This window comes from Maylandia zebra, linkage group LG3, assembly GCF_041146795.1.
Source record: "Maylandia zebra isolate NMK-2024a linkage group LG3, Mzebra_GT3a, whole genome shotgun sequence".
Lineage (NCBI taxonomy): Eukaryota > Metazoa > Chordata > Actinopteri > Cichliformes > Cichlidae > Maylandia > Maylandia zebra.
Window position 1 is genome coordinate 55,659,794 of NC_135169.1, and position 17,831 is coordinate 55,677,624.

The window sequence follows — 17,831 nt, forward strand, 5'->3', positions numbered from 1 at the left end:
GCTCCCCGTTTATCTGCTCCTGCTGAGTTGGGGCAGAAAACTCCAGCATGCTCTGTTCTCTTCTAATCAGACAAATAAGGCGATGGCTTTCTGCAGCAGTATTATGCATCATAAAACAATATCATTCATCCACAATAAATCAGCAGTCTAATGTAATGCAAATCAGTTTAACTAATGCAATAGTTGTCAGCTTCTTCTAATTCAGGAGAATAATGCAAACTAAAACTACATAATAATTCACAATCTTTAGTTAGGGGTATAACATGGCATAAAATAATATTATAATCTAACAGTATGCTGCTGCCTCTCTCTCATGTTACTTAAAAAATTAACCCCACAGCTTCAATAACCGTATCTAAAAATCTCTCAGTGAAAGTTACGGTTGTAGGTTTGGAAACATTTTGGGGTAGCCAGTGTTAAATAGAGACAGGGCCACATTCTTTATCTAGTCATTGTAATGAAAGAAGCACATTAAAAACTATATGAGAGTTTGCTTTTAACAAGCATGTAATGACTCTACTTAGTTTAGGTAGTCTTAGGGAGTCAAACTGAAAGTAGCATTTTGTGGATGTTTTCCCTGCTGCCCGATCCCATCAGTCTCTTAAAGCATCATTTCTTATGCGCCCTGGTGTGACAGTGGTTTCATGGCGCTACAGGTTACCTGAGCACATCAGGTATATTACGGTTGAAAACCAGTGCCCGGCCTTCCAGTGGGTGTTCGACCCCTCGTGCACAGCTCAGGAGTCTAAACGACCCAGCAGTTATGGACATGTGTGTTTTTGGTGTGCTGTCCCTCGTTCTCCCTGCTTGCAGGTATATCTGTGTGTGTGTGTGGATGCCGGAGTTTCTGAGAGCACCTGTTTACAGGCACCTTCAGGCCTGGTGGGTGTGGCCCTGCCAGGTGGTTGGCCACACTTGAAGACCATCACACAGCTGATCAAGCCTTGTCAGAGGAGCTACTTAAGAATGCGGTGGCGCTCTCTCTGACGCTGGATCATTGCGTGACTTCACGTTAGTCTCTCGGCCAGTCAGTACGGATAGTCTGCCGCATTGTATGTGTCTTACGGCTGCCTGTTTGTTATCTCCCCAGGAGAAGCGTGGAGACGAGAGGGCAGCGAGCACGGGGTGCTCAGACACTGAGGAGCGGAGACAAGGAACACTAGCACTGGGAAGAGGACATTTCACGGGAGTCGGGAACGCACTGCGGATTTATTGTTATTTTCCATTCACTGTAAATAAACGCACTGCTTGCATTCAGAGCTCCGTGCCTGGCTCCTCCTTCCTCACATCCCCACGGTTGACGCTGGCCAACCGTGACAAATAGCTTTTCTTAGATTCATTATTAGTTCAACATTGACAAATAGTAGTTGACTAATATCAGGAGCCAAAAAGAAAACAAAAAACAAACTAAATAAATATTTCAGACGCTGAAAATAAATTATTACGGTTGTTTAAATTTGCTGTCAGCAAGTTAGGTCTAATGCATGTAGTCAATCTAATGAATCAATATTACATGTAAAAAGTACAGAACTGAAAATGAAACTAAAATATAACGGTAAATGAACTGGTTCTTGTATAAAACCTTTCTACTCTCTACAACTTGCCTCATTCATGCACTCACTTTTTTCTATGCTTTTTCTCTGTAAGTGCTTTCTATCTAACATTAATACGCATTCATCCTCCCGATGGATGCATCGGAGAGCAACTTGGGGTTAGCGTCTTGCCCAAGGATATTTGGCATGCAGGCTGGAGCAGGCGGGGATTGAACCAGCAACTTTCTGATTAGTAGGTTTCCTGCTCTACCTGAGCTACAGACACCCCAATTTGTGGTGCTCTGGAAACAACACGTTCTCATCCCAACAGGTAACGATGCTATGTGACAAATCATCGGTATGTGTAAATGTGTTTTTTGTTCTAATCATGAATCGCTTTGTAAAACAAGACCTGATAGGGTTAAGGTTAAAGTTATGGTTAGAGTTAATGTTAGGGATAGGGCTGGAATGGACGGCTGGAGCCTCTCCTCCAAGTGTGTGTTACTGCCGCCATCAGCATTCTGTTGTATTCTGTTGTCTGCTTTTCTCTGTAAGCGCTTCGAGCCTGTACTTTTTTGCTTTAGCTGAGTAATGAAGTTGAATCAGTACTTTAACTTTCACTGGAACAATAGTATTTTTACTTCTACTTAAGTGGAGAATGTCTGATCTTTTGCCAACTCTGGCCGTCTCTCAGTCTTGGAATACCCACTTGTTGTCCAGCGGTGTCCTGGGAATATGGGAACTAGACAGACTGGGGAAACAATGGGAGGAGACACAAAGATGGAATCACTTTTACCATCTTTTATGTATTTGCTGGTCGTCTTATTTCTTCTATTTTGCAAGCACAGTGTTGCAATCATTGTCTTTGTGGTACAATGACACAGGTAGAATGCAGGTGTTTTCATGTAACACGATGCCAGAAAGATGAGTAATGTGTTTTGAAGAGAAGATAAAACATCATGTTTGAACAAAGATAAGCAGCAGACACGTCTGTGTGTGAGTTGTTCAGGTTCAGTAAGAAGAAGGTAATATGTCTGCAGAATTTGTAATTCTTATGAAGATATTGCTTGTACAATAAATAAAATCCCTTTAACTTCTTCTGGAGAGTGTCTTTATATATTTAGTCATTTTGGGGCGATCCTTTATTTAGTAGTAACTCTAGTCGGGGATATATATCAGAGTTTACTTTCAGATATGAGCATTGTGTTTCCTGTGGATGAATGAATGAATTATTTATTTATGTAATTTTTGAAAGACTGGCTCATGTAAAATCTCTGAAAGTATGACAAAGCTCTCCTGTTACACTTTATGGACACCTGAGCGTCACCATGAGGGCCTGTCTTTATTCACTTTATTCACTGAAATCCACTTTTATAATGAATTCACAGTAATCACTGACACCTTCAGAGCATTACATTCATTAAAGACGTCTTCTACACCTACTCTTCCAGACGACCGACACATGCTTCAACCACTGCAGGTTAACCAGCCACTCATCAGTAAAGCAAAAACTAAATGTAAATGTCCTCATGTGGAAAAGACTGAAACACAACTCCCATATATCACTAATGTAACAGATCCATTTAGGGAGAGTGAGAACACTAGGCTGGATGTGTTTTAATGCAGGAACATTCATCATGTCTTCAGTTCAACAAATCATTTACATTGAATATGTGAGCTGGATGGTTACACGACACAATGTGATTGTCAACAATAACTGCAATGAACGCTGGTTTGAGGGCGGAGTCAAAGAGGCCATTTACGTGAAAAGGGAAAGACCCTCTCTGAATCAAGGAGGGGGCCTAAGGGTACATCTGTCACCATCTTACAATGCTGTGATTGCAGCCGTTCTCCAACTCTCTGTGAATGGTACTCAGGACCATTGATCAGTGGTTGTTGATCAATGGTCATGAGAATTTGCATAATCATGATTAAGGAACTGACCTCCCAGCCCATTGTTCCTTCAGTCGGCTGGTTTCTCTGACTGAAAACGCTACGTCCAGAAGAACAGAATCAACTTTTGGAGATTTACTTCCCTGATGATTGAGCACGCATCAAGACCTTTTAATCAGGCCAACAAATATCTTGTACTCAATTTTAGCAGCAGCCATTGTGACACTGATGATAAAACTTGTGTAAAAGTGCGAAGCTGTAAAAAAGTAATTATAAAAAAGCGTTTTTGTAGCTGAATGTTACTGGATAGCTGTTTCATCTGTAACACATCAAAATAACCTGCTAAGGTTTAATAGGCTATAAGGAACACACTCACTTCCTGAGCCCTGGGCAATAAGAGACGTTTTGTGTTTTATGATTTATTGATATGTTTGATCCTTTCTGACCTGCGTTAATGAAGCAGTCATTAGAGCACCATGTCCGCTAGAATAGTTCTGTAGTTTGATGCTTGAGTCGTTGCAGACTTGTTGAAACTCCCTCACCCGTCAAAGCAGCGTCTTTGTTATTCGAGTCCAGCAGATGGCAGTGTTTCACTGTCTGACGGCTGTCTGAAGCTTCAGCTGGATTATCCGTTTTCATGTTTGATTAGAGGTTTGTGTGTGTGTGTGTGGGGGTTTTTAGCCACGAGTTGTCCACGATAAAGCATATTGAATGGCCTGTCTAATATTGTTAGAATTCTCCTTTGGGTTAGTTTCATTACTCAATCGGGACATTTATTTGGAAAAAGAAAAAAAGAGGGAAAAAAAAGAAAAAAAAAGAAAAGAATTAAAAATAAATAAATCCTCATAGTTTACATTTACAAATATCAATACTGAATGTTACGTCCCTCTGCAGCTTCTAATCGTCTCAGTGTTTTCAGCTGGTGCTAATTGGCCACACCTAGTCAGGTGTGGATAAAAGCATACCTGAGGCAAGCTTCCCGGCAGTGCACTAGTCTTTGCCTTGGTGGCACCAGCCATTTTAGCCAACCTGGTTTTCCATTTTAGGATGAAACCTCTTCTCACCCACACTCTGCTATTCATCTCTGTTTTTATGTTGCGGCTTTTGAGCCGGGTCGTAACACTGAAGATTACAAAGATCAACATTAAGACCAGTCTGTGCATTCAAAGCAGTGACAGAAAAGAGTGTGGGGCATTAACCCCCACTCACTTCACAGTTCACGTTCACAGCGAGCTTCGTCGAAATTTACAATGAGACCCTGAGGGACCTTGTGTTCACCGGCAAGTCCAGCAAGAGACCTGAGCATGAGATCCGCAAGACAGCCAGCAACGAATTGACAATCACTAATCTCACCTATGAGCGGGTCTCCAATGAGGATCAGGTACAGCAGACAGACATCTGTAGCTCAGAACAAATTAATTTCAAATCTGCTGACAAATTGTTACCAAACTTTGAAAATACATCAAACTTTATCGATGCTCTATGTTTTAAAACGTTCCCTCGTCCTCTCAGGTTCTCCGTCTGATTGCTTTGGCCAATCAGAATCGCTCCACTGCCCAGACAGCCCAGAATGACCGCTCGTCTCGCTCCCACTCAGTCTTCCAGCTGGATATTGAGGGAGTTAATGCCGGCAGGGATGTCAAGTGCAAATGTATCACACTGGAAGTACCAGCATCAGGAATGTGGTTTCTTCTTTTTGGATCTATAATATTTAGTCTGGTTAGTTATTGTTACTGTAACCAGTGCAAAATCTGCTCTGATGACTCAACGTTAATGTTTGAGCCCCTGAGCGCTAAAAGAAGTGTTTTGTAAAGTATTAAAACTACCTTTAATGGAAGGAAAAACGGATCACTGCTTCCTATAAGAGTTGGTTTTCTCTGTGTGTGTAGCCACTCTGTGCCTGGTGGACTTGGCTGGCAGTGAGCGAATGGTGAAGAGCCAGTCTCAGGGTGACCGTTTCAAAGAGATGACCGCCATCAACAGCTCACTGTCCAACCTGGGCGTCGTTATCGCCGCTCTGGCCAAAAAGGTCTGCAGCTGCAGTTTCTGTAGTCTTAGATGTCACACCTGCTTTCTTTACATTTACAGTATTAATGATTTTTTTGGCCTTTGTGTTCCAGGAGACTTACGTAGCTTACAGGAACTCGAAGCTCACGTACCTCCTTCAGGGATGTTTGGGGGGGAAACGGCAAAACGTGAGTTTGTTGACGTCACAAATCTTTATAATGACGACACATAAAACTGAAGGAATTTATCCCCAAAAAATATTTAACAGCGTTTGATCTCACCACTTCAGATTGTGACTGTTTATTCTTTGGCACTAATTTTGGATGTCTTTATTTGCAGCTTGATGTTTGTTAACATTGCTCCGGAGCCCGACAGCTTTGGGGAAACTCTGAACTCATTGAGGTTTGCCAGCAAGGTCAGTGCAGTCTTGTTTCCAGTGTTCATTGGACAGAGTACATTAATGATGTCCTTACATCAGCTGTTTATGGTAAACCAAAGCCATACTCCATATCCATTTTAATACCTTGGTATGTAATTCATACTCACATTTTGTCTGAAGAGTAGGGATGTTCCTGGCGTCTTATTTACTAGTCGACTAATCGAGGGGGAAATAATTAGACTAACCAACTAATGTAAAACTAAGGAACATTCAGATATTGAGTTGATTTTCAGAACTGATTAATAGAAACTGTCAAACTAGACGCAGAGGTATCTTAAACCATTTATCACATTCTGTTAAATACAAATGAAAATGCGTTACTACAAAAGATGTTCTATTGAAATATGACAATCATTTGAGAATCTAAAAGTACGTCTAAGTGTGGCGAGAATGATTCAGCTAATACATTATACAGCCGTTTTCTAGTCAGGTTGTGGGGGCAGCAGGAAGGACTACTCCTGACCACAGCTGATAGATGTAAACTGGCTAGCATGACCAAGGATGCTGGGGCCTCCTACTGGTAGGACGTGCCCAGCTGGAACAGCCTCCTGGCCAAGGTGGCTGTCACCTTTTGATGTGAAGGAGTAGTGACTCTACTCTGAGCCCCTCCCCCATTGACTTAACTGCTCTCCTAAAGGAGAGGTTTTCCACCTCTCAGGAAACTAATTTCCTCTGCGTGTATCTGCGATCTCAGTGTTAACAAGAAGATCAGGGTAGATTAATAGATTTATGGTGTTTCTCAACAACAGTGCACCATCTGGTGGTAGATCGCTGCCTAACATTTAGAACACAATGTACCAGCATTGGGCATCAATTAAAATGTTAACAATTAGATTGAACGACTGGTAAGTCTGATACAGACTAGTGACAAGTAGTCGACTAGTCACATAAATCCCTGATAGAGCCCACAGAAGTGGCCTGCACCATGTGCGTGGCTTGCTTTGCAGTTTAACCACCAAAACACTCGTCTACAGTGGAATTTCTTTGAGCTAATCGATTCATTTATTTCATTTCTTCTTCTAATTAATGTGGAAAATGGTGGCAAAGGTGGCTGAAATGAGTGATTCCTAGAGTTACATGTCAGTTTACAGCATAGGGATTAAGTTTACAGTATAAATACCACTGAATTGTACAAGGATTTGAAGTTTCACTGTAACTTTAACATTTTTGACAATTTTGTTTTGTTTTCTCCCCCACAGGTGAACGACTGCGTCATCAGGACAGCGACTGCCAACAAAAAGTAGAATTATTAAAAAAAAACAAACCTGAGTTTTCTACTTTTTAGGTTCATCTCAGGTTTCCACGCTGAGTTGGTCATGACAGTTGCCATGTGTGATGGCATGCCACACATGGTAAGCTCCACACCTCACCACCCGTTGATTCACTTTAGTTTAATTTACAGTCACTACTTTAAAATATTCCATTTATTGTTCAATATCGTTTCTTTATTAAATGTATTCATTTTTCCATCACACCTTCCAATGTTTATATGGCGTGCACACATATTAACCTTGCAAGGTCAAAGCTCTGTTTTATGTTATATTAATACATCTTTGTTTGAGTTACCTGGGGGTTGGTGTCTCCTCCTGTCTGGCAAAGGGCTGGGAGACCTGAAGTACTACTGACAGCCTAATTGGATTGCACCACATGCAGGTGAACGACTGCGTCATCAGGACAACAAAGTAGAAATTATTAAAAGAGTAACTTTTATATATGTGCGTTTAAAGCAGGGTGTCAGTTTTTTTTGTTTTTTTCCACATATGTTGGATTATGTTTCTATATATATACTTTGTAAAGGGTATTTTAAATTAATGAAAATGAATAAATATGATTGTTTCTTTTACCTGTTTCGATGTCTGCCATATCATTAGTATGTTTCGTGGGAATTAAATGTTTATTTAACATGTACGCTATTACATTTACTCTACAAATAAAACCAAATTTAAAGGCTGTTGCATTTTATTGCCTTTTTTCTTTCCTTTTCTTAAAGTTATGAAGGCATCTTGGATGCCATTTCAGTGAGTGGGGGTTAATGCCCCACACTCTTTTCTGTCACTGCTTTGAATGCACAGACTGGTCTTAATGTTGATCTTTGTAATCTTCAGTGTTACGACCCGGCTCAAAAGCCGCAACATAAAAACAGAGATGAATAGCAGAGTGTGGGTGAGAAGAGGTTTCATCCTAAAATGGAAAACCAGGTTGGCTAAAATGGCTGGTGCCACCAAGGCAAAGACTAGTGCACTGCCGGGAAGCTTGCCTCAGGTATGCTTTTATCCACACCTGACTAGGTGTGGCCAATTAGCACCAGCTGAAAACACTGAGACGATTAGAAGCTGCAGAGGGACGTAACACCTCCTCCCTTAAAAGGGTTCCTCTAGGACCCCTAAACAAATTAAAAGTTCCTCTGAAGCAAGTTGGCATCTTTAAGCATGGATGCCCCTACATGAGGATCTGAAGTTGCCACACTGAACACACAAAAAGTAACATGTGACCAACACAAAAGAGCACAACAGTCATCTGAACACGCTACCTATATAAATCCCAGCAGGAAGCATGTTTTAATAGTGTGATTGGGTCATCTGAACACGCTACCTATATAAATCCCAGCAGGAAGCATGTTTTAATAGTGTGATTGGGCCATCTGAACACGCTACCTATATAAATCCCAGCAGGAAGCATGTTTTAATAGTGTGATTGGGTCATCTGAACACGCTACCTATATAAATCCCAGCAGGAAGCATGTTTTAATAGTGTGATTGGGTCATCTGAACATGCTACCTATATAAATCCCAGCAGGAAGCATGTTTTAATAGTGTGATTGGGTCATCTGAACACGCTACCTATATAAATCCCAGCAGGAAGCATGTTTTAATAGTGTGATTGGGCCATCTGAACATGCTACCTATATAAATCCCAGCAGGAAGCATGTTTTAATAGTGTGATTGGACCATCTGAACATCCTACCTATATAAATCCCAGCAGGAAGCATGTTTTAATAGTGTGATTGGACCATCTGAACATCCTACCTATATAAATCCCAGCAGGAAGCATGTTTTAATAGTGTGATTGGGTCATCTGAACACGCTACCTATATAAATCCCAGCAGGAAGCATGTTTTAATAGTGTGATTGGGTCATCTGAACACGCTACCTATATAAATCCCAGCAGGAAGCATGTTTTAATAGTGTGATTGGGTCATCTGAACACGCTACCTATATAAATCCCAGCAGGAAGCATGTTTTAATAGTGTGATTGGACCATCTGAACATCCTACCTATATAAATCCCAGCAGGAAGCATGTTTTAATAGTGTGATTGGGTCATCTGAACACGCTACCTATATAAATCCCAGCAGGAAGCATGTTTTAATAGTGTGATTGGGTCATCTGAACACGCTACCTATATAAATCCCAGCAGGAAGCATGTTTTAATAGTGTGATTGGGTCATCTGAACACGCTACCTATATAAATCCCAGCAGGAAGCATGTTTTAATAGTGTGATTGGGTCATCTGAACACGCTACCTATATAAATCCCAGCAGGAAGCATGTTTTAATAGTGTGATTGGGTCATCTGAACACGCTACCTATATAAATCCAAGCAGGAAGCATGTTTTAATAGTGTGATTGGGTCATCTGAACACGCTACCTATATAAATCCCAGCAGGAAGCATGTTTTAATAGTGTGATTGGGTCATCTGAACATGCTACCTATATAAATCCCAGCAGGAAGCATGTTTTAATAGTGTGATTGGGTCATCTGAACACGCTACCTATATAAATCCCAGCAGGAAGCATGTTTTAATAGTGTGATTGGGCCATCTGAACATGCTACCTATATAAATCCCAGCAGGAAGCATGTTTTAATAGTGTGATTGGGTCATCTGAACATGCTACCTATATAAATCCCAGCAGGAAGCATGTTTTAATAGTGTGATTGGGCCATCTGAACACGCTACCTATACAACGGAGCCATTAACCACGTAAGGTAGCATATTCTGATAAGTTAGCACGGATTGATAGACAAGACTATAAATTTACGCTACGGTAGGATGTTTTGACAGAACACCTTTTCTCGTCGCCAACATTTTTCTTTTGTTAAGCTTACTGTTATCAAGGCATGGTAAATGAACAGTAAACCTTGCCTGATGACTAATCTTCCCGTTTCCCTCTCATTGATTTATTTGGGTTGTCATGGCAGAAGTATTAAACGATGCCTTTTATTAGAACATAAGCATTTAAATGGAGTAATTGTATTTGAATTAGTTAAATATGAGTGGGCAACTCTGACCATGACAAGACTGCATTTGCTCTAAAGAATTAATAAAAAATTTAGACATATTGTTGTCATTATTTTTACTCTTCAATTTTATGTGTTTTTTCTTTAAGATGGTATCAGAAGTTGCTCCTCCACCATGAAAAAAACCATCTGCATATATTCTTTCACTACATCCACGATTCTCCTCTGTGGTCTTCCTCATTCATCCTGTTTGGAGCTTAATGTTCAACATCCTTTATCTGTTAAAATTACAGAAGGAGAAGAAAGTAATCATCAGAGCAGGAATCATGATAAATGATAAACAGATTACCAGTACATACAAACATAACACTTGCATAATTTCTCTGATAACGCTGCATTGGATGGGTTTATTAACGGTGGGCTGAAATTGTACTACAGTCTGCTGGTGAGGAACTTTTTTGAGTGTTGAATAAAATGTCCTCCACAATCTGTATATGAATTGTCATTAAAACCACAGAGATTCTTACTTATAAAGGAAAGAAAAGTGGGACAAAGCCCATCAACATATAGTGTATATTTTCTGAAACATTACAAAGATGCAGGTAATTCTGGGTTCACCTGAATTACAGATTAGACTGGTGGACAAACAGATGTTGTGTACAACTGGTGACAGCATCAGTGACAACAAATTAATCAGCGAGGCTGGAAGCAGAATTAGGAGGCGTCAGAGTCAGCGAGGGTCAGAGATCGACGAACAAATTGCCCACCTTCATGGATAATGCATCCCCCTCAGAAGGATTCAAAATTAGGCCACGAAGAACAGTTCAGGAAACCTATTTTGTTTCGTCTGTGAAACTGTATAAATAAAATGTAAATTATGTTAAAGGCAAACACATTTGTAAGCCATAAGAAACAAACATGCTTTGCAATATACCTTCAAACATCTGTATAGATTTGATACATTATTTATTAACTGAATTTGCTAACATGTCTTACATAGTGAGTGTGTCACGGCTGCCGAGGCGAGCCGTGCGGAATAAATGAGGATCCAATCACAGGCAGTCGTGGAGAAGTGAAGGTGATTTATTGAACACAAAAAGAATGTGGACAAACAGCAAACGGGGCTCGAACTAAACTAAACTGGGAAACAACTAAACTACAGAGCACAATCCTGATTGAAAACGAGCAGAGGAGAATGACGATGAAAAGCAAGGAGAAGGCACGGTGGATACACTGAGTAATACAGACGAACCGGCAACATGCAGGAGAACACACAGGGCTTAAATACACACACACCAGTAATCAGGGGATGAGAGACAGGAGGGCAACACAGCTGGGAGAAATCAGAGCTGATGGGACAGGGGAAATGTAAACTGAACATACTCACATCAGACAGAGACCTTCACAATAAAACAGGAAACTCAGACACGGGGAACCAAACAAGACACAGATCTAAACAGACAGCTTCACAAACAGATGGGGTGACACCATAGACAGACAGAGACACAGACTCAAAGGCAGACCGAATATCACACATAGAACTCAAACAATAATAATAATCATCATCATCATAATAAACTAGAAAATGATAACTAAAAGCACTGGGTCACTGACCCAGGACCATGACAGAGTGTTTCTTTTACTGATGATATTTCAGTGATATGTATTTTTTATGACTAAATAATGCTCTATCGAACACCTGGCAATAACAGCAGGTGTGGCAATTTTGTAATTTGTTGTTTAAATTTGATATTATTGTAGGCAGTATATTTTCTTAGCCTTTGTCATACTCATGCTTAACCCTCTCAGGCTCAAATTAAGTTTTTGTTGCTAATGCACAAAAGAATACCTGCAGTGGTACTTCTGAGTAAAAAACTCATGAAATATGTATGTGGGGTGATCAGGTTGTTAGCTTTTAACTGTTGCAGATCTGCAACGCCTGCCTTGAGAGGGTTAACAAAGCAATCTCAGAAACCGTACAGTAATCTTGGGTGTGTGGGGGTCACCCAGAGTCAGAATCTAGTGAGATATCAGTGTCACCTCTTACAGTTTTCCTGTAATCTGAGCTCAAATATGAGAAAATATAGAGTACAGTACAGTAAATTGGGTAAATTTTACTGTTAATTTTCTCTGAATCGTACAGTAATTTGGGCTGTGGATCACAGGGTGGAGTGGAAAAAGTGGAAAAGTGGAGATGAACCAAAACTGGGAGTGGATTGTGAAGTACAATAGTGTCAGGACCAGAGTTGGTCAAGTTACTTGAAAAAAGTAATCAGTAACTAATTACTGATTACTTCCCCCAAAAAGTAATCCTGTTACTTTACTGATTAGTAATTTTCAAAAGTAATTAATTACTTAGTTACTTTTTAAAAACACGATTTACAACCTGAATAGGTGATAAAGCGATAGATCTTTCAGCCCAATTCTACTTTTTCTGCATAATTCATCATATAAAATGTAATCAAATGGAAAAGTCTCTCTTTTTAAAACTTGTTTAATTAGTTTTAATCTTTTAACTTTATGCATCAAGCAAAAATTGAATTATATGTAACATTCTCTGACTGGAAGAAATTTGTTTAATATTTAAACTTATTTTCTGCCCATTCCAGCACATAAAATAAAATATTTTTTGTGTTTACACTCACTCTTTCAAATAGATGCAAGTAAAACACAGCAGAAAATAAATAAAATCAAAGACTAGCGGTCCTTTGGCTCTATTTTCACCTGTAAAGCAGGAGTAGGGTAGGCGGAGGTTTACCCTGGTGCAGGTGTGCCGCGGTCAGTTGAAGAATCCGCGAGTTTCTCTGTGACTTTCCCATTACGTCGTAGCGCACTCGGTGCTTGCTTGGAAGTTTAGGGGGTTTTTTCGCCGTAAAAAGAAGTTTTCTTCCCACGCACAACGGACACTAATGTTTTTGTCACTTTTTATGGAATCAAACTCAAAGTAAGGTCAGTACTTCCACGCTTTAAACGCTGCACGCTCATACTCTCTCCCGCACTCGATATATTATCCATTGTTGATCTGCACACAGCTGTTGTCACGGACGTTGCACTTGCTTACGTCACTGTCATGAGACATTCTCGCAAAAAAATCACTGTTTTAGTAACGCAGCGTTCCTACGGGAAAGTAACGGTAATCTAATTATCGTTTTTGCAATAGTAATCCCTTACTTTACTTGTTACTTGAAAAAAGTAATCGGATTACAAGTAACGCGTTACTGCCCATCTCTGGTCAGGACACAAAAGACTGCGTTTCTAAGCCAGTCGGCACCCGTACCGTAATATGCATAAGAATAGTGCAACAACATTTTAGGTGCGGCTGGCTTGACTGTGTGGTCGTAAGTGAGGGCTCACTTGACCGCGGTCAAATATGGTGCTGGAGAAACAAACTACAGAGAACTTCGTAAAGAGAGTATTGAGTGTTTTGGCGATGTAAATGGACTGGTTCTTATATAGTACTCAAAGCACTTTAAAGAACTTGCCTCATTCAGGTGTACGCAAGCACTTTTCTCTGTAAGCACTTTCTGTGTAATGTTCACACACATTCGGAGAGCAACTCTGGGTTGGTATCTTGCCCAGGGATATTTGGCATGCAGACGGGGATTGAAGCACCTTCCTCTACTGCCTGAGCAAAGCCACCCCATGTTCGTCTGTGCACAGATTTCTTTCAATACAGTATTATCACAATTGTGCAAAAATACAGGCATGAAAGCTTAAAGTGCGCGATCACAATAAAGGTGACGCTCAGAGACTGACTGAGTGATCTGAGAACTCATCAGCCCTCATCACTGCCTTCACTTACTTGCTGCTATGGGTGCAGGAATAACACAGTTATGCAGTTATCTGGGACTCTCCACCATTTGACCTTAGAACTGAAGAAGCTTCTCGGATGAGAGGTGAAACATCTTCAAGTAACTTAAAGAAGTCCAGACGCTTTTCTTTACAAGCTCCTTTGACCAGTTATGCAGTTACTTTCTCAGTCTGCTAGAGCCTCCACTTGAACGCAAGAACCTTCATTTATCTTCTCAAACGGAATTCAAAATGTTTTTTACAAATTGAAGGATTAAGATATAAATCGCAGAAGCATCGATCCACACATTCAAAGAAGAACAACCCAACAAACTCTTCATAAAACTCCAAGAGATATGAAAATCTTTATTTCTGTCTATTCTGTGTTGTTAATAACATCACATCTTCACATAGTAATCTTCACGTGCTTCCTCCGAAGCACACTTTCTGTGTACTCACTACCTAATTTATAGCCAAAGTATTCACTCACTGTCTCTGTACTGTCTCGCTAGCCTAGCTTAGCTCGTAGCCGACTCATTAGCACCATGGCTACTTCACCTGTCCCTCCTGCACTTTCTTGCTCATTGTGTCAGATGTTTAGTTACTCCTCGGCCTCCTTTAGCAGTAATGATATCTGTAACAAATATAGCATATTTGCAGCTCTGGAGGCCAGGATTACTGAATTGGAGACTCGGCTTCGCACCCTTCATTCACCCGCAGCTAGCCAGGCCCCTGTAGCTGGTGCAGCCGAAAATAGCGTAGGCCCCGCTAGCTGTTCCCCGGCAGGTCCCAAGCAGCTGGGGAATCAGGGCGGCTGGGTCACGGTGAGGAGGAAGCATAGTCCTAAACAGAAGCCCCAGGTACACCACCAACCCGTTCATGTGTCTAACCGTTTTTCCCCACTCGGCGACACACCCGCCGGGGGTCAAACTCTGGTAATTGGCGATTCTGTTCTCAGACATGTGAAGCTAGAGACACCGGCAACCATAGTCAATTGTCTTCCAGGGGCCAGAGCAGGCGACATTGAAGGAAATTTAAAACTGCTGGCTAAGGGTAAACGTAAATTCAGTAAAATCATAATTCACGTCGGCAGTAATGACACCCGGTTACGCCAATCGGAGGTCACTAAAATCAATATTGAATCGGTGTGCAACTTTGCCAAAACAATGTCGGACTCTGTAGTTTTCTCTGGTCCCCTCCCCAATCAGACCAGGAGTGACATGTTTAGCCGCATGTTCTCCTTAAATTGCTGGCTGTCTGAGTGGTGTCCCAGAAACGATGTGGGCTTCATAGATAATTGGCAAACCTTCTGGAGGAAACCTGGTCTTGTTAGGAGAGACGGCATCCATCCCACTTTGGATGGAGCAGCTCTCATTTCTAGAAATATGGACAAATTTATTAAACCCCCCAAAATATGACTATCCAGAGTTGGGACCAGGAAGCAGAGTTGCAGTCTTACACGCTTCTCTGCAGCTTCTCTCCTCCTGCTACCCCCCCAAAAACCCATCTCCATAGAGACTGTGTCAGCTTCCAAAAAGACAAAAAACAAACTAAAAACCAGCAACAAACAACTTAAACATAAACAATCACAAAGAAAGAACAATACAGTATCCACATCTGAACCAAAGAGTAAAACAGTGAAATGTGGATTATTAAATATTAGGTCTCTCTCCTCCAAGTCTCTGTTAGTACATGACTTAATAATTGATCAACAAATTGATTTACTCTGCCTTACAGAAACCTGGTTGCAGCAGGATGATTATGTTAGTTTAAATGAATCAACACCCCCGAGCCATTCTAACTACCAGAAATCTCGAAGCACAGGCCGAGGGGGCGGTGTGGCAGCAATTTTTCACACCAGCCTATTAATTAATGAAAGACCAAGACAGACTTTTAATTCATTTGAAAGCCTGATGCTTAACATTGTCCACCCCAGCTGTGAAACTCAGAAACCAGTCTTACTTGTTATCATCTATCGTCCACCTGGGCCTTACACAGAGTTTCTGTCTGATTTCTCAGACTTTATATCTAATTTAGTTCTGAGCTCAGATAAAATAATTATTGTGGGTGATTTTAACATCCATGTAGATGCTAAAAATGACAGCCTCAACATGGCATTTAATCTGTTATTAGACTCAATTGGTTTCTCTCAAAATGTAAAAGAACCCACCCACCACTTTAATCACACTCTAGATCTTGTTTTAACATATGGCATCGAACCTGAACATTTAACAGTGTTTCCTGAAAACCCTCTCCTGTCTGATCATTTCCTGATAACATTTACTTTTACAATAATTGATTACACAGCGGTGAAGAGTAGACTTTATCAAAGTAGATGTCTTTCTGAAAGCACTGTAACTAAGTTTAAGAATATAATCCACCCACTGTTATCATCTCCAATGCCCTGTACCAACACAGAGCAAAGCAGCTATCTGAACGCTACCCCAACAGAGGTCGATCATCTTGTTAATAATTTCACCTCCTCACTACGTACGACTCTGGATACTGTAGCTCCTGTGAAAACTAAGGCCTCAAATCAGAAGTACCTGACTCCGTGGTATAATTCTGAAACACATACCCTAAAGCAGATGACTCGTAATCTGGAGAGGAAATGGCGTGTCACAAATCTAGAGGATCATCATTTAGCCTGGAGAAATAGTTTGCTGCTTTATAAGAAAGCCCTCCGCAAAGCCAGAACATCTTACTATTCATCACTGATTGAAGAAAATAAGAACAACCCTAGGTTTCTCTTCAGCACTGTAGCCAGGCTGACAAAAAGTCAGAGCTCTTTTGAGCCAACCATCCCTTTAACGTTAACTAGTAATGACTTCATGAACTTCTTCACAAATAAAATTTTTATCATTAGAGAAAAAATTACCAATAATCATCCCACAGATGTAATATTATCTACAGCTACTCTTAGTACCATTGATATTAAGTTAGACTCTTTTTCTCCAATTGATCTTTCTGAGTTAACTTCAATAATTACTTCCTCCAAACCATCAACGTGTCTTTTAGACCCCATTCCTACAAAACTGCTCAAAGAAGTCCTGCCATTAATTAATTCTTCGATCTTAAATATGATCAACCTATCCCTAATAATCGGCTATGTACCACAGGCCTTCAAGCTGGCTGTAGTTAAACCTTTACTCAAAAAGCCATCTCTAGACCCAGCAGTCTTAGCTAATTATAGGCCAATCTCCAACCTTCCTTTCATATCAAAAATCCTTGAAAGAGTAGTTGTCAAACAGCTAACAGATCATCTGCAGAGGAATGGTTTATTTGAAGAGTTTCAGTCAGGTTTCAGAGCTCAGCACAGCACAGAAACAGCTTTAGTGAAGGTTACAAATGATCTTCTTATGGCCTCTGACAGTGGACTCATCTCTGTGCTTGTCCTGCTAGACCTCAGTGCAGCGTTCGATACTGTTGATCATAATATCCTATTAGAGCGATTAGAACATGCTGTAGGTATTACAAGTACTGCGCTGCAGTGGTTTGTATCATATCTATCTAATAGACTCCAATTCGTGCATGTAAATGGAGAGTCCTCTTCACACACTGAGGTTAATTATGGAGTTCCACAGGGTTCAGTGCTAGGACCAATTCTGTTTACATTATACATGCTTCCCTTAGGCAGTATCATTAGAAGACATAGCATACATTTTCACTGCTATGCAGATGACACCCAGCTCTATCTGTCCATGAAGCCAGATAACACACACCAATTAGTTAAACTGCAGGAATGTCTTAAAGACATAAAGACCTGGATGGCCGCTAACTTTCTGCTTCTTAATTCAGATAAAACTGAGGTTATTGTACTCGGCCCTGAAAATCTTAGAAATATGGTATCTAATCAGATTCTTACTCTGGATGGCATTACCTTGGCCTCCAGTAACGCGGTGAGGAACCTTGGAGTCATTTTTGACCAGGACAT

At 40.6% G+C, this 17,831-nt stretch overlaps 2 protein-coding genes and 1 long non-coding RNA gene across 3 annotated transcripts in view; 2 read left to right on the top strand and 1 right to left on the bottom strand.

Moving 5' to 3' along the window:
* Positions 1 to 17,831, top strand: part of LOC143416813 (NACHT, LRR and PYD domains-containing protein 12-like) — a 379,525-nt gene that overhangs the window by 238,720 nt on the left and 122,974 nt on the right. The window lies entirely within an intron of this gene.
* Positions 4,636 to 8,278, top strand: LOC112434151 (carboxy-terminal kinesin 2-like; the record flags this gene model as incomplete). Its single annotated transcript, XM_076877835.1, has 6 exons — positions 4,636 to 4,806; positions 4,938 to 5,076; positions 5,315 to 5,454; positions 5,546 to 5,620; positions 5,772 to 5,847; positions 7,071 to 8,278. Coding segments are annotated over 5 exons (540 nt in total), but the record flags the coding sequence as incomplete, so codon positions are not given.
* Positions 10,063 to 11,347, bottom strand: LOC143416836 (uncharacterized). Its single transcript, XR_013097089.1, has 3 exons — positions 11,105 to 11,347; positions 10,876 to 10,963; positions 10,063 to 10,386 (listed from the first exon to the last, which is right to left on the bottom strand). It is a non-coding gene; the product is annotated as an uncharacterized LOC143416836 (long non-coding RNA).